Here is an 18,995-nt window from a genome sequence, read left to right on the forward strand (position 1 = left end):
CACAAAATTTTGTTGTTACTGCAAAAATTTATGTTACTACAAGTTCACAACAAGTTCAAAACTAGCCACCCTGTATACGCAATGCCTTATGACCTCGACTGGGCCAGAAGCTTGGAAGAATGCAAACATTATCTTAATTCATAAGAAGGGAGACGCCAAAGACTTGAAAAATTACAGGCCGATCAGCTTACTATCCGTTGCCTACAAAGTATTTACTAAGGTAATCGCTAATAGAGTCAGGGCAACGTTAGACTTTAATCAACCAAATGATCAGGCAGGCTTTCGTAAAAAATATTCCACAATATATCATATTCACACTATCAATCAGGTGATAGAGAAATGGGCAGAATATAACCAACCTCTATATATAGCTTTCATTGATTACGAGAAAGCATTCGACTCAGTGGAAACCTCAGCAGTCATACAGGCATTGCGTAATCAGGGGGTAGAAGAGCCTTATGTCAAAATACTGGAAGATATATATAGCAACTGCACAGCTACTATAGTCCTCCATAAAGTCAACAATAAAATTCCAATAAGGAAGGGCGTCATGCAAGGAGACACGATCTCGCCAATGCTGTTCACCGCATGTTTACAGGAGGTATTTCGAGGTCTGAATTGGGAACAGTTGGGAATAGGAATAAATGGAGAATACTTAAATAATCTGTGATTTGCTGATGACATTGCCTTGCTGAGACACTCAGGAGGTGAACTGCAAATCATGATCAATGAGTTAGACAGGCAGAGCAGATCGATGGGTCTAAAAATTAACATGCAGAAAACCAAGGTAATGTTCAACAGCCTAGCAAGGGAACAACAGTTCACAATTGGCAGCGAGAGCATAGAAATTGTGACGGAATACGTCTACTTAGGGCAGGTAGTGACAGCTGATCCGGATCATGAGAGGGAGATAACTAGAAGGATAAGAATGGGGTGGAGCGCATATGGCAAATTCTCGCAGATCATGAGTGGCAGTTTATCAATTTCCCTCAAGAGGAAAGTGTACAACAGCATAATCTTACCGGTACTCACCTACGGGGCAGAAACGTGGAGGCTAACGAAAAGAGTTCAGCTTAAGTTAAGGACAACGCAGCGAGCCATGGAAATAAAAATGATAGGTGTAACGTTAAGAGATCGGAAGCGGGCTGAGTGGGTGAGGGAACAAACGCGAGTAAACGACATCCTAGTCGAAATCAAGAGAAAGAAATGGGCTTGGGCAGGGCATGTAATGCGAAGGCAAGATAACCGCTGGCCGTTAAGGGTAACGGAGTGGATTTCAAGAGAAAGTAAGCGGAGCAGGGGGCGGCAGAAGGTTAGGTGGGCGGATGAGATTAAGAAGTTTGCAGGCAAAGGGTGGATGCAGCTGGCAAAGGATAGGGTTAATTGGAGAGACATGGGAGAGGCATTTGCCCTGCAGTGGGTGTAGTAAGGCTGATGATGATGAAGTTCACAGGCAAAAACTTTACAGAAAAGTTGTTGGGGCGACAGAAAATTTCATGTACAACATGAACTGGTGGGCGAGTTGGTCTTTTTCAGCGCTGTGTTTGTCCCTTTCTGTTTGGCTTCGAGCCGTTGTGCTGGTTTACAAGAAAATTTCATGTGTTCTTCGACCGGGCGTGATTGCGATTTCTCTCTTGCCCACCGTCGTCTTGTCGTGTGACCTTTTTTTTCTTTGTGGCTCTCATATTTACTGTCATGTTCTATCTGGCGCTCTTATTTGCCCTCGCGAGGCAGTTATGGTTCTTAAAAATCGGCCGTTATGGCCAGAGCTACCATGGCATCATGTCCTGGAAACATGACCGAGCGACAGAGCAGCAACTTTTCGTCGTCACCATTATGTCGCTACCTTCATAGAAATTTCTGAGAATCGACGTCATCATTGGCGAATGCCATCGATTGGATTTCGCTCCATTTTGTTTGGTTGTCCCCACAGCAGGCTGGAGCCATAAAAGGCCCTAGCAAGCTGTCGTCACAAGGAAGATGCAGTTTATTGCGTTATGTTAATATGCCTCCGGTAACAACCAAGCCTCTAAATCTCTAGTAACTTAGTAACAGTAACATCAGGCGTCTCTCAAGAGTCATTGCTTGGTCCCCTTTTGTTTTTGATATGTATCAACGACTTACCGACACATGTTACGTCTCAAATCTGTTACGTTCGTCGATGGCTGCGTTGTCTACCGCGCAGTTACTAATACTTCCGATCAGTTAGATCTAGAGGACGACCTTCTAAATTGTCTTCAAGACTGCTGTAGCCAACGCTCATTACACCCAATAATTGTAAACTAGTTAATTTCACCGTATATGTAGTCCCTTTTATTCCTGTACGTAACCTCTGGCGTCCCGATAGGGTCAACAATTTTTTTATAAATACCTCGGAACAGCCTTCTGCAGTGACCTAACCTAAAACGCACATAACACTAACATCATATCATCAGAAAACGAAATCCCAGGTTGTTTGATACGTAATTTGCGCCATGTCTTGAAAAATGCAAAGCTTCTTACATAGAAGCCCATTGTTCGAACAAAACTGGAGTGCACAATACCCACCCCCCATCTGGAGCCCTAATAAAATCTATCGGAGCCCTAATAAAATCTATCTGATGAAGTCACTAGAATCATTACAGGACCGAACCACTAGATTCATTCATTCATGTTCATACAATGTCAGCATTTGATCTGCCTGACAAACCTTAATTGCCTGCCGTCGCCGAATCGCCAGTATGCGCTTTTTAATGTTTTCTTACGGCTCACTTCGTCATCCACCCATACATCAGCCCTCCGTCACGCATTTCAATTCGCGATGGCCATCCCCTTCAAGTTGCCCGTTCATGTGCTCATGCTACAAAGTCTGCTCCATCATTCCTTCCCTCGCTAAAGAGCACGCGGAAGTAGCCTTCCACACGGTCCACATTTTCGAATTGTATAACATTCATATTTAACCGATAATATTTTTGAACATAAGTTTAAGTTTATCTCTGTATCCTGTCCTTATATAATGCCCCCAAAACGGGGGTCTTCAAGGTAATAGAGTGATGTGAGGTGAAAATGTTTACCATAAACTGAGAAGCTACATAAATGTGAAAAACTTTCATGACATTACGGAAAGTATGATAAGAATATCATTATGTATTCATGAAAAGGTCGATTTTCAAGGAACAAAAAACGAGTACAAACTGCTTCGTAGTATTCTATACCACAGCTCGCTCGTCTGGCGTTTTCCCCGTTCTCATTCTGCCGCTCTGATTTTTCTTTTCTGTGCCATACTGCGCATGCGCTGACGAAACGCTACAAGCGTAGTGCCTGTGCCTCATATATAAATTTGTCGAAGATAGCTGTACGTCCGTCTGGTCTCACGACTGTCGCAGACGCGCTTTGCGCTAGTTCCAAAGCATCGTGATCCAACTAGCCCAGCAACACGTCTTGCTACACAGAATTTCTGCAGCGGAAAATCATCGCAGTACACGCTATACAGATGGAGCTTAGGAACAGAGCGGAGTAGACCTGCTAGCACTCTCTCGGCCGGTGGTTCCCGGGAGTAGCGGGTGGAGAGAAGGGGAAGGGTGGAGGGGGGTGGGGAGAGAAAGCAGTCGCCAGCGGCAAAGCTTTGTAAACGAAGGAAGTGTCGCCGGGTTGGGACCGTAGGTTCGCGCCTGATGAGAGAGGTGGTCGGCGAGGAACTAAGATAGAGGGAAGGGGGAAAAAGTGGGGAAGAAGGAAACGGGGGCCAACGCTGGGAGCTCAAGGAGCCCGGAGACGGAGGTAGGCCACGTTTACCTTCAGCTCCTGTATTTGCTCGAGGAAATCGTTGCGTGTGACGCTCTCCGAGGTCGCCACGGCGATGTTGGCGCCCTCCAGCTGAGTCAGCAGCTCGTTGATGGCCTGCGAACCAGCGAAGGCTTGGGTGAAGAGGAGGGGGGGGGGGGTGGCAGGCGAAGAAGGACCACGGCAAGAGGGTCTTGGAGCACCGAAAACAGATGTGTATCGGCGTGCTTTTTTTTTTTTTGCGTGCACGCCACACTCACACACAAGTGTTGAGTGAAGCATGGGCATCTCTGCCGACTCGCCTGATCCTCATAAACACGTCGGCCCTTGGTTTCGCCCTGCCTTTAGTGCGAGATGAAGACCTCGCAAACGCACTATCGAGAAACGCGCAGCACAGGCTGTTATCGCCGCAAAAATAAAAAGCAACAAGAACGAACTGATCCTCAGAGATGCAATGCACCAAATTGGCACGCTGATAGACATTGAATCAACGTGAGACATACAAATTGTTCAGTAAACACTGCCAATGACACAAAGAACGTAGGCTGATAAACATTGTGCAAAACTGATCATGCCTACTGAACAATAATCTTTTTTTTTTTTCAAATTCGCCGTTGAGAAAAAGTCTCTTCAAGATCCCTGTTCAGTTGTTGATCACGCATACCTCGCTCTTATAAATGATAGCCACTCTACCAAAGCTGAACCCACAATCTTTTCGGAAGTGCGTTTTAGCTCAAACGATTTTCCAGCTGACGAGGTTTCTGGCGAAAGTTAGTTACCAGCGGAATGATTTCCGTTGTTAATGTCTATAGCTTTACCTTTATTTTATGTAGTTATGTAAATCTCGAAGAAGCTGTTTTAGGCCTTGAGCGTTCTGCCTGTGAGTACAGTATTTTATCATGTTACTGGCCACTATTTGGCCGATCTCTATATAGCCTGTGTACATGACTCTCTTAATTAACGTCAGTACGTATACCTGCACGCGTTGCAATAAACATTACGTAAGAATAAATATTATCCTGGTTCGATTATTTGAAGTTCCTGCTCCAGTTGTTCTGAAAATGGTTCCGGGTTCGATTCTGAACCAGTCCTCCTTTTTTTTTTCAACAACAAGGTTTGCTGTTGAGCAAGTGGGTTGGTTTTCCATGTGGTCTCTTTGCTGCTATTATTAGGAATCAAACTTTCTTCTCTCTAAAGAACAAAGTGTAGTATACCACGCGTGCCTTGACTGAACTGCACCGCAATGGAAAGTTTCCCGCGCTTTCGATAAGCAGGAATGGGATGGATTGAAATGAGGAGACCGACACGCATGGAGATAAAAAGTCTCTACTGCGGCTGTTCCGACACCAGGAAAGGCCGTGACGTGGCGCTGCCGTGCAGTTTAGTCTAGTGTTCTCGCATATGCTCCATGCGGAAGCATATACAGGGCGTTTCACCTAAGACTTTACTTTGCACAATTAAAAAAAAAGGCTTTTCATTAGAAGGGCGCTTTTTCCGGCACAGCATTTTTCAGCGGTGTAGTACATCAGAATACAGCTAAGATGTGATAACTAGCAGGCTGGTTACCCATATTGAATAGTTAACTTTTTACCACTGCTGTTAGGCTCCTTAATTATTGAGAGGCGTGTAGCCCACCGTAAGTAATTTCCATATCAGTAAGTAACATCCATATTCATATCATAACACATTTTGCCCATATCGCGCCAAAATACATGCGCTTGCGAGAAGCTTGCGGGCAAAGCAACCTCCCCAGTGCACGTAACTCGTCGAAATAACCAAAATTTGTTTGCCCACAGCGCCAAGGGTAACAATGTTTTAGGAATTATAAAAAATTATGTGTACATTACTTACGGTGGGCTGTACACGCCTTTCAGTACTTAATTAAGGAGCCTAACAGTAATGGTTAAAAAGTTAACTTTTTATTCTTAGTTAACCAGCCTGCTAGTTAGCACGTCTTACCTGTATTCCGATGCACTACACCGCTGACAATGCTATGTCGAAAAAAGCGCTCATCTAACTTGAAAAGCCTATATTTAAAAATTGTGTAAAGTCTTAGGTGAAGCACTCTGTAGAGGAACACTAGTTTAGTCAAAGCTCGCGTGGTATACTCAGTTTTCACCCACTCAGGATTAGCTCCTTGCGCCTCCTCCAACCTTCTTTTCCACGCCTTCCCTCAGTTGTCACGTGTTCGTTGTATTCTGGCGAGCGCTGAAAACACTGGAAAGGTTAACAAATTAGGCACAAAATAAGGCTTCGTGCACACGAACCAATACGGTGACGCACAACGAGATGCATATATATATTTTTATTTTTTTTCTTCTCACCAGTGCGTACAGCTCGTCGTCCTCGTGCAGGGTGGCCACGGCGTCCCAGCGGAAGCGGCGCAGCAGCGCCACCCGCGCCGCATTGTGTGACGAATCGGGCGCCACGGTGCGGAAGAAGAGGGGAAAGCCCGCCCGGTCGCTCAGCACCGAACTCAGGCTGCCGAACGAGATCTGCGCACGAGAAGGGAACGGTTTATCGGAATATGCAGCCATTGGAACCCCTTGATGATGCCCACACTTTGGTCATGGTGTGTGAGGTTTAACGTTTCGAAGCATGCGCGTAGCGTGGGGCTATGAAACTTGCAGTTGCAGAAGGAGGCACCAGATTAATTTGAACCACATGCGATTCTCCAACGTGCTCTGACATCCCACAGTACACGGATATGTTTTCATTTCGCCTCCGATGAAATGCGGTCGCCGCGGCCGGGGTTCGACCCTGCGATCTTGGGCTCACGAGCCGGACGCCTTAGCCACTTACCAGTCGCGAACGGTATTTCCACAGTTTCTGAAATGCTGCAGCCAGCATTGTAAAATTCAGAGCGGTGCTTTGCATTATGTTCATTACTGATGTTTTTAGCGCGCCGTACTCAACATTGGACACTGAGCTGTTTTGTATCTTTTTAAGAGAGTTAGCTCTTACTCATCACGTTTCTCGATTTCTTGGGGTCTACTACCACCTCTCTTCGGCGTGAAATTCCAAGGAATTCAAGATGGCGGCCCCCATAGTAAATCGACATGGCGACCCAATTGGTGATTGATTGGTGACCTCACTTATAAATCCAAGATGTCATATTCATATTTCCATTGGTGTACCTTACTTTAGTATCATTCATATTAATTCTAGTAAACCAAACAGCTAACGCTCGTAACTTCGTCCTCCAGACGGAGGCGGCATCTTTTTTTTTTTTCATTATATCTCAGCTTTTCCTCATATGCTGTTTACGTTCCCTTGTTTGTTTCCCGCTTTCCTATGTGATACCACCGGCACCTGAGGGTATACTATAAAATGAAATAAAAATAAAAAATTCCTACATACAGGGCAAGAAAAAAAATTAAAAACAAAGAGAGGGGGCATAGCGGGCTTGACAGCTATGAGAACCTGGTAGATACATGTGGGAGATTGCCACCACTTGTTTTGCCACTTGTTTTGCCAGCTCTGAAGGCCGGGCGACCTTGCGCTGTCGTTAGCCGCAAGTGGACGCACGCGACGAGTGTGCTGGCTAACAGCAAGCCGGATGCCCTCAGCCGACGGTACAAGTCCTTTGGAAGCAAGAGGAACTATGCACGGAAATTATAAACACAAAAGGGCATTGCCAACGTACAGGTATAGCCATGCCTGGAACATGAGAAACCAAAGTTGCACGCTAAAAAAAATAAAAAAATTCAGGGCCACACAACGAGGAGCCAGTCTCCTAAGGAAAGGGCAAGGCAAAAGACAAAAAAGAACACAGTTATATCACAGATGCGTACGCACAGATTGAGGAAAACGTGATTTTGGTTGTTTTATGAGTTTCAGCGTCGTAAAGCGACTCATGTTAGTGACGGAGTAGCGGAGGGCTGCGGATAATTTCGACCACCTGGGGTTCTTTAACATGCACTGGCATCGCGCAGTACATAGGCCTCTAGCATTTCGCCTCCACTGAAATGCGACCGTGGCGGCCGGGATCGTACCCGCGTATTTCGGATCAGCGGCCGAACACCTCAACCACTGAGACACCGCGGCGGCTAATGAAACTAGATTTCAGGTGCGTGTCTCCGCTGTTATCGTCAGCTGCAGAAGCACGCAACGGCAATGCAGGTCGAGAGACACCAACATAAAAGCAACTTTTCGTGTACCCGTGTTGTCTGCATGGAAGCGCACCATCTCAGCCATCCCACGCATACGGCTACAAAAAGACAGCGCCATGATGACAGCGCACGAAACGGTTGAGTTGAAAGTCGAGCGTTTTATCTAAAAATCCGTGCTCCTTCAAGAAGCGCAGACATTTACAATACATCTTTATTTCCCAGAAAAAGAACCGGATGACCTTTCGGGCTGAACGCTATCTACGAGCTTGACGGGTGCCAAGAGACCATTACATGGTAGCAGCAGAGTGAAAAACAGTGGTACGTGTATGGCTGCCCGGATCCAGGCGAATTACGAGACAATTATTTTTTTTTCCAAATCTATTCCACCCTTGTTATCGCTGGCGGTGACACGGATCCCAGCGGCAGTGACGGCGTAACACTGCTTGGGCCAATGAAGAAGGCCGAAAACAATAAAGAGAACAGAGTATGAAGATAATTGTTACATTTCCACAGCCTTGGGTGGCTAAAGGACTGTCCTTGTTTAGCGCCCTTACGTTGACATCCAACACCAGCGGACGTCGGAAAGGGGACCACTTTAATGGGCACGGGATTCTCTTTGTTACGGGGCTCTGCCAATAAAAGCTGAACGCCTGGAAAATTCACACTGGTGGGCACGGTGGAAGTTCTTGGTGCGAAACGGACTCCGACCTCTGCTGCTCTAACCACCAGAAATTCAGCGATCCAGGCCGAAGCAGTGGCGCAGCGCTATCTCTTTCGTCGCCCTAGCGGAAATCCTCTGTATAAATAATCTGGTCGACAACATGGACCAGCGTCGACAGCAAGGGTCTGCCCCGCACGTGGGATGCTATTCAACCTAAAGACCTCTGTATCCACGCCTGTCTGTAACTCTTCATCCCTTATTTCTAAATAAAGTTTCAACTCAACTTCACAGGAGATATTTCGCATTGGTTGTGAAAGCAGCACCTGGTGAAAGCAAAGAAAAAGATAATTATTTTTCCACATTCATTCATTTGCCTTGCTATCATTGATCAGCACCGCCTTTGGCACAGAAGCCTGGTACTGAAATTACTGCTACCGGCCAGACCTGGCGCATTCAGACAGAAATACCAAATGACTTGCCTAATAACATTGTTTCTTCAATATGTCTTCTTGCTGATGATTACGTTATTTACAGTAAAATTAACAGTGATTCTGACACATCTGTTCTTCAATCTAATATTAAACAATTTCTGGAATGATGTAGCTTATGGAACATGGAGCTCAACGTTAATAAGCGCAAACACATGCGTAATTCTCGACGTAACGCCGTAACAGTCACTTATGAACTTAACAATACACCTCTGGAAACCACGTCTTTGTACAATTACTTTGGTGTTTGTATAATTTCTAACCTGTTTTCGAAACCGCCTGTCTAACATTGCTAGCAATGCTAACTGTATATTGAAGCATCTGCGTCGAAATTTCTACCTTTTTCTAGTTCAGTAAAATTACTTCTTTGTAAAACACTTGTTCGATCTCGATTAAAATATGCAGCAACTACGCGGGGTCCTGGTCTTGAATCAAAGGCATCTGAACTTGAATCTTCACAAACCGAGAGTCGTGAGTTACACTTTCCAATTGTCACCGTAGCTCCGGCGTTACCGCTACGAAAACCAGCTTATCACTTCTGCTGCTTTCACATCGCTGAAAAAAATTTTCGCTTATGTCTGCTTCACAAGATCTACAAAAATTCTCTATAAGAGCCGGCCTAGATATGTGACAGGTTGCATCAGTCATCTCCACAAAATAGGTGTTCCTTCATGTCATATCAAACATCTTTATTCATTAGTCCCCAGCACCTCTACGAGTTTGAACCCCTTTCCCGGCATGTAGACTACATTAGTGACTTTAATGCTTTTCAGACTGAAGTATGTAATCACTGCACATAATTTTTTCAGCTTTCTTTGTAACACTTTTCAGTTACTTATTTCCCGTCACAAATGTCTCTGTGTCGTATTCTTCCTTGCTCCGTTTTTTTTTCTTCTATTTTTTTTCCCGCCTCAAACATACTAATCTTTTTCCTGCTGCACTGGGAATCCCTTCGGCCCTGAGGGCAATTCAATTGGTTTATGGGTGTTCAACGTCCCAAAGCGACTCAGGCTATGAGGGACGCCGCAGTGAAGGGCTCCGGAAATTTCGACCACCTGAGGTTCATTAACGTGCACTGACATCGCACAGTACACGGGGCCTCTGGAATTTCGCCTCCATCGAAATTCGACCACCGCGGCCGGGATTGAACCCGCGTCTTTCGGGTCAGCGTCCGAGCGCCATAACGACCCAGCCACCGCGGCAGCTGAAGGTAATTAAATAAATAAATAAATAAATAAATAAATAAATATCTGGAAGCAATGAAAGTTGTTCATGTTTCTACACTCAGTGTCACAGGTGATCCGCCGGGTATTAGAGGATTAAGCGTCGGCCTAGCAAATTCTTTCGAGCGGCTCAGAGCCAGTCTAATTCTGACGTTATCCTGTGGTCGCAAAGGCAAACATCCCCATGTTCTCAGCAAGGCGAATAAGGCGACAGCTTATACGCTTCGCCTGGGAGTTTTTCTGCCTTGTGACCTCTTGCAATAAAGGGGTCGTAATATTGCTCGCTGGCCTCTTTTATGCACCTGGCGGTAGCACGGAGGAAGCGGCAGCGGGTACCGGTTGGCGACAGACCAGAAAGGGTTCGTTTAGACATCCCCTCGCCCTGTGCAAAGTTCTTGCTTAGGGTTGTTGGAGCACCAGCGTTGCAAGTGTAAATAGACATCTACATTTTCGGTGTGTGCATCGGGTCACGGAGGAAATGTTTTCAGGAAAACAAAAACACAAAACAAATGTATACGTTTACACGTGCGCTGAGCTTCCTAACATGCACTAACTCTAGAGAGTCGCGCAAAATGTGCGCATTTTCGACGTGAAGTTGCTTCTTCAGCACCGCCCGTAATTTCGCAACGCGATATTGTGCCACACTGCTACATTGTGGTAAGGACCCCCCCCCCCCCCCCCCCCCCCCCCAGCCTAACACGGGTCTCTCTTCAAAGGAGTCTTACGATCACCTTCGGCATGTAAGACGCCTTTCCACCTTGGTACAGAAACGGAAACCTGTGCAGGCTCTCCGGCTTTCGCTGAGGGCCTGGAGGGCCTAATAACAGTGGCCGCAGTTAGTTCTTCATCGCTTTCAAACACAAGAGATAGAAAGAGAGATTAAGGCACAAACCAATGCTCAACTCTAGACGCTTGTTACCTGTTTGACGTAAGGCTTTCGTTGGCGGCAGATAAGAGAAGACTTAAATAATGATACTCTAGTGTCTCGATTATTAACCTGCTCTCTTCGTTCGACCGCGAGAGAACACAAAAGAAAACAAGACGAACGGGTCTCTTTAGGTTGCGCTCACTGATGCGAGAACCGAGAAGAGCGACTCGCCCGAAATTAATTAAAGACTTCTTTTCGAGACTGGCCTGCCTACTTGCATGTCTGACGAGATCGAACGCTTTATCGAGCGTACCCCCCCCCCCCTCCCCAGTCTCCCCCTCCCCCTCTCCTTTGCGTGCGTTCTTCTCGGTGGCCGTGAAGTGATTCGAAATTGATTGCACCGTTGACCGCGCAAAGAAATGAACTGGCCATCGTGTGGCCGAAGAAATGAGTCGATTTTGATTCACTCGTTTTGTGACAGACGGAAGCGAAGCGATCAGAGGTCGTCGACAGGCGTATCGGTTTTAAAGAAAACTCGCTGGAGCGAACGGCAGCTTAACTCTGCACTTCACAGTAGTGTTTATGTATAATAATAATAATAATAATAATTGGTTTTTGGGGAAAGGAAATGGCGCAGTATCTGTCTCATATATCGTTGGACACCTGAACCGCGCCGTAAGGGAAGGGATATAGGAGGGAGTGAAAGAAGAAAGGAAGAATGAGGTGCCGTAGTGGAGGGCTCCGGAATAATTTCGACCACCTGGGGATCTTTAACGTGCACTGACATCGCACAGCACACGGGCGCCTTAGCGTTTTTCCTCCATAAAAACGCAGCCGCCGCGGCCGGGTTCGAACCCGGGAACTCCGGATCAGTGTTTATATAAAATAGCGGTTTTGTCTCTGCTTACGAATGCTAGTATGATACAGAGTTACTCAAGGCGTAACGATAGGTAGCTCCGCTAAAATAACAACTGCGAATTATTATCAGCGAGCGAGAAACACAAGAGTAAACAGAGCACGAAAAAAAAATTGGAGAGGGCACTTAAGCTCCGCCTTAAGGGTATTGCGCGATAGCGTTACTGGGTTAGGCTTTCCATTCTGAGCAGTTTGACACCTTTTAACGCTTTTACATTTTTTTCAATTGTTTCAATTAAATAATTGATCAATTACACACCCTAAATTTTCCCAATTAGCATCATCAATCATTTTTTCGTTCTGAGCATTGTGACGCTTTTGAACCTCCCTATTCCAATTTTTCATTTTTCATTTCTTTAATCGATAAATTAATCAAATAATTACATAATTACAATGATTTCATAAAACTATAAAACTAGTCATCGCCTATCACACATAAACCAATCATCAATCACTAGAACCACAAATTACCATGGTACATTTTTTTTTACGCAGCCCCCAATTATTTCCGACACGTGGTGCTGACTACTACTACTACGCTGACGGCTTTTCGGCCGAACGAGCTGTATACGCTCTCGCGTAAAAGTGTAGTTTGTCTCGTGTTCGAGAGCAGGTGCAAGCATGAGATGCATTGCAGGAAAGGCGTATCGTCTGCTAGGACGCTTCACAGATTGTAAGCGCAGTCGGGTATTGCAAATGTCAACGGGCCGCTGTCCTAACTTGCTTTTTGGGCTTCGGCTCCGGTAGCACGCATGCTGTCCCTGGCTGCTTTAGAGGATTAGCCGCCGCCACCTGCCGCGTCTTTTGCAGCTGAACTGCACGACATTGGCGTTGGAATCTAGAAGCGGACAACAAACAGGTGAAAAATAACGAGTACATCGAATTAAAGCAGTAGCACAAGAGACAACCAGTTAAAACGCGCAGCGCTGGAGGCAGCGGAGATAGCAGTGTGCAGGCGAAGCAGCTGTGTTCGCGCCGGCAGTGGTTCGAATCCCGACGGGGCTGGAGTCTTTTTCTGCTGGGTACCATTCGGACGGAAATTTTAGGAAGTTTCCGGATAAGTTCGGCTTCATGCTTGGATGAAAGCTGGACTAGTTGGTTGTACATTATTAATTAGAAAAGACTAGCGCTCTAGACGAGGACACAGAAATAGAAGTACACAGGACAAGCGCTAAACATCAAATACGTTCTTTACTTCACATAAAGACACGTAAATACAGGTCGCGATCACATAAGTGTGGCTGAAAACAAATCACTTATGCATACGTGATAAAAACGGTACCTGGAAAACTGTTTACCACTTATGCTTAAGTGATTTGTTTCCAGCCACACTCATGTGATCATGACCTGTATTAATGTGCCTTTCTGTGACGTAAAGAACGTAATTGATGTTAGCGCTTATCCTGTGTACTTCTATTTCTGTGTCCTCGTCTACAGCGCTAGTCTTTTCTAATTAATTCATGTTTGGTCTCACGTTGGCCGCAGTTTCTTGAGAATTTTCGGCTCCGTTTGCCGAGAAGCGAGCTTTAAAACATTTAAAAAAATTCTAAAAAAAATGACTGGCGATTGCACAACTGGTAATGTGGAAAATCAGTGTTAGCTGGCATGCGAGAATAATTGAGCGCAGAAAGATGCTGCCTATGCGGGATGCGCATGCGGGGTCACTGCCCCCCGCTATCCCCCGCTGCCCCATGCTGCACCCCCCCCCCCCTTTTCTTCTGGTCATGTTCAGCGGCTCGGAAGCTTATTTTACTGCTACTTCTATACTGTTATCATGAAGACGACGGCGGTAAACACGCTTTGCCTGAAAACATTCACATCGATAGCTAGTACAAAATGTGTGTGAAAGAGAAGAAACAAAAGGACATGGTTAAGGAAAATGTGGGGTTAAAGAACTTTTTAAAGCAGGCGGTAACGAGTTTGAGAATGAAATAGCCGAATAATAAGTACTTTAGGAGAATGAAATCTCCGTTTAAAGCAAACCTAGTTCTACTACTTTTCTTGAGGAACGGTCTAGGTATAATAAGAATTCAGAGCCGATTTTTGATTGATTTGAACATATACGTACCAAAGCAATATTTATTTTTGTTAGCTAACCATTAGTATGTTGATGGCTCTAAATAAACATCTATACTAGTTTTTACATGGTATGCAAGGCCATTGTTTCAATTTGGTTGAAGGCACACGCACATCCAAAATTAGCCTGACGTCTTCATGAAGTCTCCTTTGTTGAAGGCCAGGTATTACGCATAGCAATGTCGAATACACGAGAAAACTACTAACACGAGAAAACTGGAGCATCGTGTATCGCGCTATTTTACAAAGTTTTCAGAAAGCTAGAAAGTTAGAAACCACACCTTAAATTCTGTATAGGGCTGCGAACTGTCGTTTTTGGAGCCGCGACGAACTATAGATCGCAACTTGTTTTCCGAAAACAAATGGTGTGAGAAAACGGCATGCATAGCCCAGGTCTGTTTAAGGCGTTTTACAGAGCAGACGAAGGAAGGTAACCCCTCTTCTAGCTCTACGAGTCATTTTCCTGCTGTGGAACCCGCTTTACAAAAATACGGAAAAAAAAAATTGAGCGACGAAAGAAAACTAAACCACAAAAAAAAACAATTGCCGAGGTGACATGAGCATCTGGATATATAAAGCTCGAAGTTAAGAAGCAACGTGGACGAAATCTGTTCAATTAAAGCCGGGTGCGAACGCACCTGAGGCGCAGCAGCGAACGGCGCGCTTGTAGAGTCGAAGACAGCCGGGGAGGTAGATATGAACGCGCGGAAACCGCGACCCCTTTCGCGCAGTTGGGGAAAAATACGGGACACTCTCCCGACGTGCCGCGCGACCATCCCACCGAACACCGCGCACCTCCCCCGCAGCATGCCACCGACATAGGCCGCTCAGAGTACTCTGCACTGACCGTTCTGACATCGAGAGCTTCGACCGCCGGCCCGACGTCAAAGCCAGACGACGGCTCCAATGTACTACGAGGACAACAGGCACGCCTGTCTGCCAGCGCGCCACTCTGCATGTCGGAGTGTGATCGCGTTTGTGTATGCCTCTCATCCGCGCGTGACCCATCTACACCGCCTGCCTCTACAGGCGCGTAAAGCTTTTGAACCGCGGCTGGCGCGCATGCGTCATGTGCGTGCGTGTGCGTCTGTGCGTGCGCCTGTGCGTTTGCAGACGAGCGGTAGAGCAGAGTTTAGCGTGTGGTGCGATCGTCGAAAGAGTGCAGGCAGGTATGAAGAACCTGGGCGCATCGCTCCTCCTCTTACTTTGAGTTCGCTGTGTCTGTAGGCACTGGAGCAGATGCCCGGAGAGCTCCTAACCGCGCGCTCTCTTCTCCAACTCCAGCCGGCGGCGGCGGCTGCTCTGCAATTATAATGGAACCGTAGAGGTGGAAAGAGCGCCCCCCCCCCCTTCTCCCGTTCACCCCTTGCGACTCTACTCTACACCGGTGGACTACTCCATTGACTCGGTCGGTGCCCTAGAAATGCGCGGGAGCGCTGGATATACCCTCCACATCCCTGCTGCACCTCTCTTTTCCTACCAAATTTCGCGCTTTCTTGAGGCTACTCTTGTTGCGCGGGGACGCTCGCGGTCTTGGCCAAACTTTGGAGGACCCGGTTCCCCGATTTGGATCTGTGGGCGTTCAGGCCGAGCGTCGACGCTTTCGTGGTGCAGAGGATGAGAGCTGATACAAGGAGTCTGAAGGAACGAAAGCATATTGTCGGCTGGCCCAAGTTTCCGGGTATTTACTTGGAGACACACGTACGCTAAACTTATTTTACTGGCGATTTCCTGCACTACACCGTGGTGGCTGTTCATCTGAAGGGCTATCAAACGGTGTGGGTTCACAAATAGCGCGCAGCTCGTTTCCATGCTACAGCTACTGCGTGCGTGAAATAGCCAAGGGAAACTTGCCAACGGCAACAGATTAAGCGGGACGATTTGTGAGAGCTTAGTCGAAAGAAATGTGCGCAACAAGTCGTCAGAGGGAGCGCCATTGAGAAGCTATAATCTAACCACCTCGTCTACAGAGTACAGCCCTGAGTCTTGTTGTACAGAGCGATAGCATCATGGCTGACTTTCTGAAGCATGAACAGCGTTTATGTCGTCACCGTTTGTCGGGAGCAGAAATCCTCGCGTTTTTCTGTTGCTAACTAGGAATGTAATATCTATCCACAATCGGCGTTCTCGAGGTTGTGCCCTGAGTGGTCGTGTGATCTAGTGGTCACGTGACGGTGGGTCGTGATCCAGTGGTCGTGTGACCTTTGTCGTGTGATCCAGGAGGCGTGTGACCATTGCGTCGCATGATCTTTTCTCGTGTGATCACGGGGTCGTGTGAACGGGGGCAGTGTGATACGACATTTGGCTCGTGTGACCTTTTGTGTGGCCGCTGTGGATGGTGTGACGTGGAGTGGCCAAACAGCCTCTCGCACCATATGACAGAAGAAAAAAGATAGTCGCGTGGTCTAAAGCAGCGGGAAACAAAGCTGATCGTTCGAAAGCAAGGCGCCATTTGGGGCTAGTTGGCTGTACATACTGGTGGGTTTGACGCACTGCCACAAGAAAACTACACACCACGAAAACGAACACCACGAGACAAGCGTTTTCATCCGAGTAGCAACGCGTCAAACCCACCAGTACGATCTGTTTGCGCTGCCGTCAGTTCAACTCCGTGCTCAGGGCTAAAGTATGGACAGTTTTTTCTTCTCTCTCCCATTCTGTTTCCTCCTCTCACTCCACATTTTAAGCTGCAAACTCACGCCTCCGACGTTTTGTAGTATGATACCAGTGTGATAACACAGTAAAAAAACGACCACTAAAAAGCTCACTCGACATTTGGAGCCGCCTTCACCTGAAGAGCCTACGGTCTTTCTTCTCGGTCATCTTTTATTAACTGCTTCTTTATCGTCCAGGAGCCATTCCTTTATTGTAGTTCATTTCGTGCTAATAATTCAATTTAATTCAAAACTTTTATTTCCAACGACTTGTTGGAGGTAATCAGAGGAAAATGCTGCCATTGACAGCTTGAGGGTGCCTGGTGCCTGTGCAAGGCAGCAGCATATAGGCAACAAAAAATGTTGAACACATGTGCACAGTTACACTTTCACACAAATTGGCTGATCGAAAGACATTGTCAATAAACTTCAGCAAGAAAGCATGCAGTATGAAAAACTGAAGGGCAATGAAAATACAGTGAATACCATTAGCTGCACAAAAACTGGGATGACAAGAAAATTTCACGCGTCTGTTTTCTATTACATGTGCTTAAGTCATAATTTTCAGACAAGAATTTTGTTAAGCAAGCATAGCAAGTTTGTATTGCATCGTATCTCCCCTCATGTAATACTCCTCTTAGGGGCATTTGAGGTGCACAATAAATAAATAAATAAATAAATAAATAAATAAATAAATAAATAAATAAATAAATAAATAAATAAATAAATAAATAAATAAATAAATAGCTATAACCTCGTCAAGATCTCTTAATATAACCAATAACAGAAGCCGTTTCTTCACCGTGCACTAACTAGCTCAACAGTGCTGTTGCTGGGTCACCAAAATGTCAGGTTGTTATCGGTTACAATGCAGGTGCGTAGTGCAAAAGAGACGGACACACGAGAGGCGAGAAGGAACGGGCGCGAACTTGCAAATGAGGTTTATTAAAGGCGTATACAATTATACATACACTTTAAGAGCAGGCGCGGAAGGGTCTCAGAACAAACTGCCATGCTTACTGCTGATTACCCGAGGAAAAGAAAATAATGTACTTTGAGTCTGATTGAGAATCAGTAAAAGTGGAGTAAGTACTCAGCGGTGGTTCTTTTCTTCCTCAAGAGGCATTATGACCCGTTTCGTGCTCCTCTTGAAGTTCGCGTAGTGGAAAAGCCTGTAGCAATACTGACTGCTGCTGAAATCCTAGAGCTGGTACAATCTTCATCGGTTAGCAAAACTGCCACTACGTGCCACGCAGAAAAGCCGAGGACTAATGACCGCCCTCGCTATACAGCCGTGCTAGATCTCACTGAAGAAAGCAAGGAATGAAATGGCCCGCCTATCTGCCTCCCGACTCGACCTATTGCTGCAGGCCTCGCAGGGACCAGCACGTCGAGACACCTGACACTCGGATGAGCACTTTCCACGTGCGTCGCAGCAGTGAACCAGGTGCGAAACTCGGCTCAAGCCCGGAGCGGATACGAGCTCACGTCCTAGCCTCCATTCGCGCCGTAGGAAGAACGCTTGTGCGCCTCCCCCGATCTCTCCCTTCTGCCTCACTGCCACGTGCGGGACGGGCCCAGTTCTTGCTTTTATCCGCTACATTCCATTCTGCGCGGCCCTCCACCAACCTGCTTATCAAGGAGACGCGCAACTGTGTTTCGTCTCCCTAAATCCGTGCAGCCCCAGTGGAAGCTAGAGCTTGAGCCAGCTAATTAGTCGGTGCCCGAATTCACTGGGCCGGACGCACGTAATAATGCGTCAGGACTGTCAGCTACACCGGGTGCCGCGTTGTCGCCAATTGTAATTAGCCGGTCCTCGCTTGAAGACCATACGCGGAACCTCGTTACGCGCAAGCCGATTTGCGGGTTAATTCTATGCTGGTTAACGTCAGCTCTCATAGCGCTGCATGTTTCTAGAGTGGCTGGGCACAGGTATACGATCACGCCGAATGGCCGGGGATAAACAGGTTCTCCAGTCACGAGTGCATAGCAGCAGCGAGTCGAGTTGAAGAGCTTAGCGAGGCACTCGTCTTCCTGCGTTGCTGCTTCTTTCGAAGCGCAGTTTCCCGGCTCGCTCTCGTCTTCTAAAACTGCTCCGTGGACCGTTGGCATCCAGTGCCTAACCTGGCATTGCGGGAAAGCGACCCTTCGCTCTTCGCAAGTGGCAAAGTGTTAGTGAAGTGCTGAATGGTCTGAAAGGACCTCTAGAAAGAAGTCGCCGCCTTACCTGTCCGAA

The 18,995-nt window shown here is 46.6% G+C and overlaps 1 protein-coding gene across 1 annotated transcript in view; it reads right to left on the reverse strand.

Annotated features, from left to right (window-relative positions):
- GABA-B-R3 (gamma-aminobutyric acid type B receptor subunit 3) overlaps positions 1-18,995 on the reverse strand; it is a 181,827-nt gene that overhangs the window by 49,120 nt on the left and 113,712 nt on the right. The window contains exons 3-4 of the mRNA XM_077662978.1: positions 6,087-6,257; positions 3,775-3,879 (exon numbers count right to left, since the gene is read on the reverse strand). Of these exons, the coding sequence (XP_077519104.1) occupies positions 3,775-3,879; positions 6,087-6,257 (276 nt within the window). The remainder of the gene's footprint in view (positions 1-3,774; positions 3,880-6,086; positions 6,258-18,995) is intronic.

Source organism: Amblyomma americanum, chromosome 4 (genome assembly GCF_052857255.1).
Source record: "Amblyomma americanum isolate KBUSLIRL-KWMA chromosome 4, ASM5285725v1, whole genome shotgun sequence".
Lineage (NCBI taxonomy): Eukaryota > Metazoa > Arthropoda > Arachnida > Ixodida > Ixodidae > Amblyomma > Amblyomma americanum.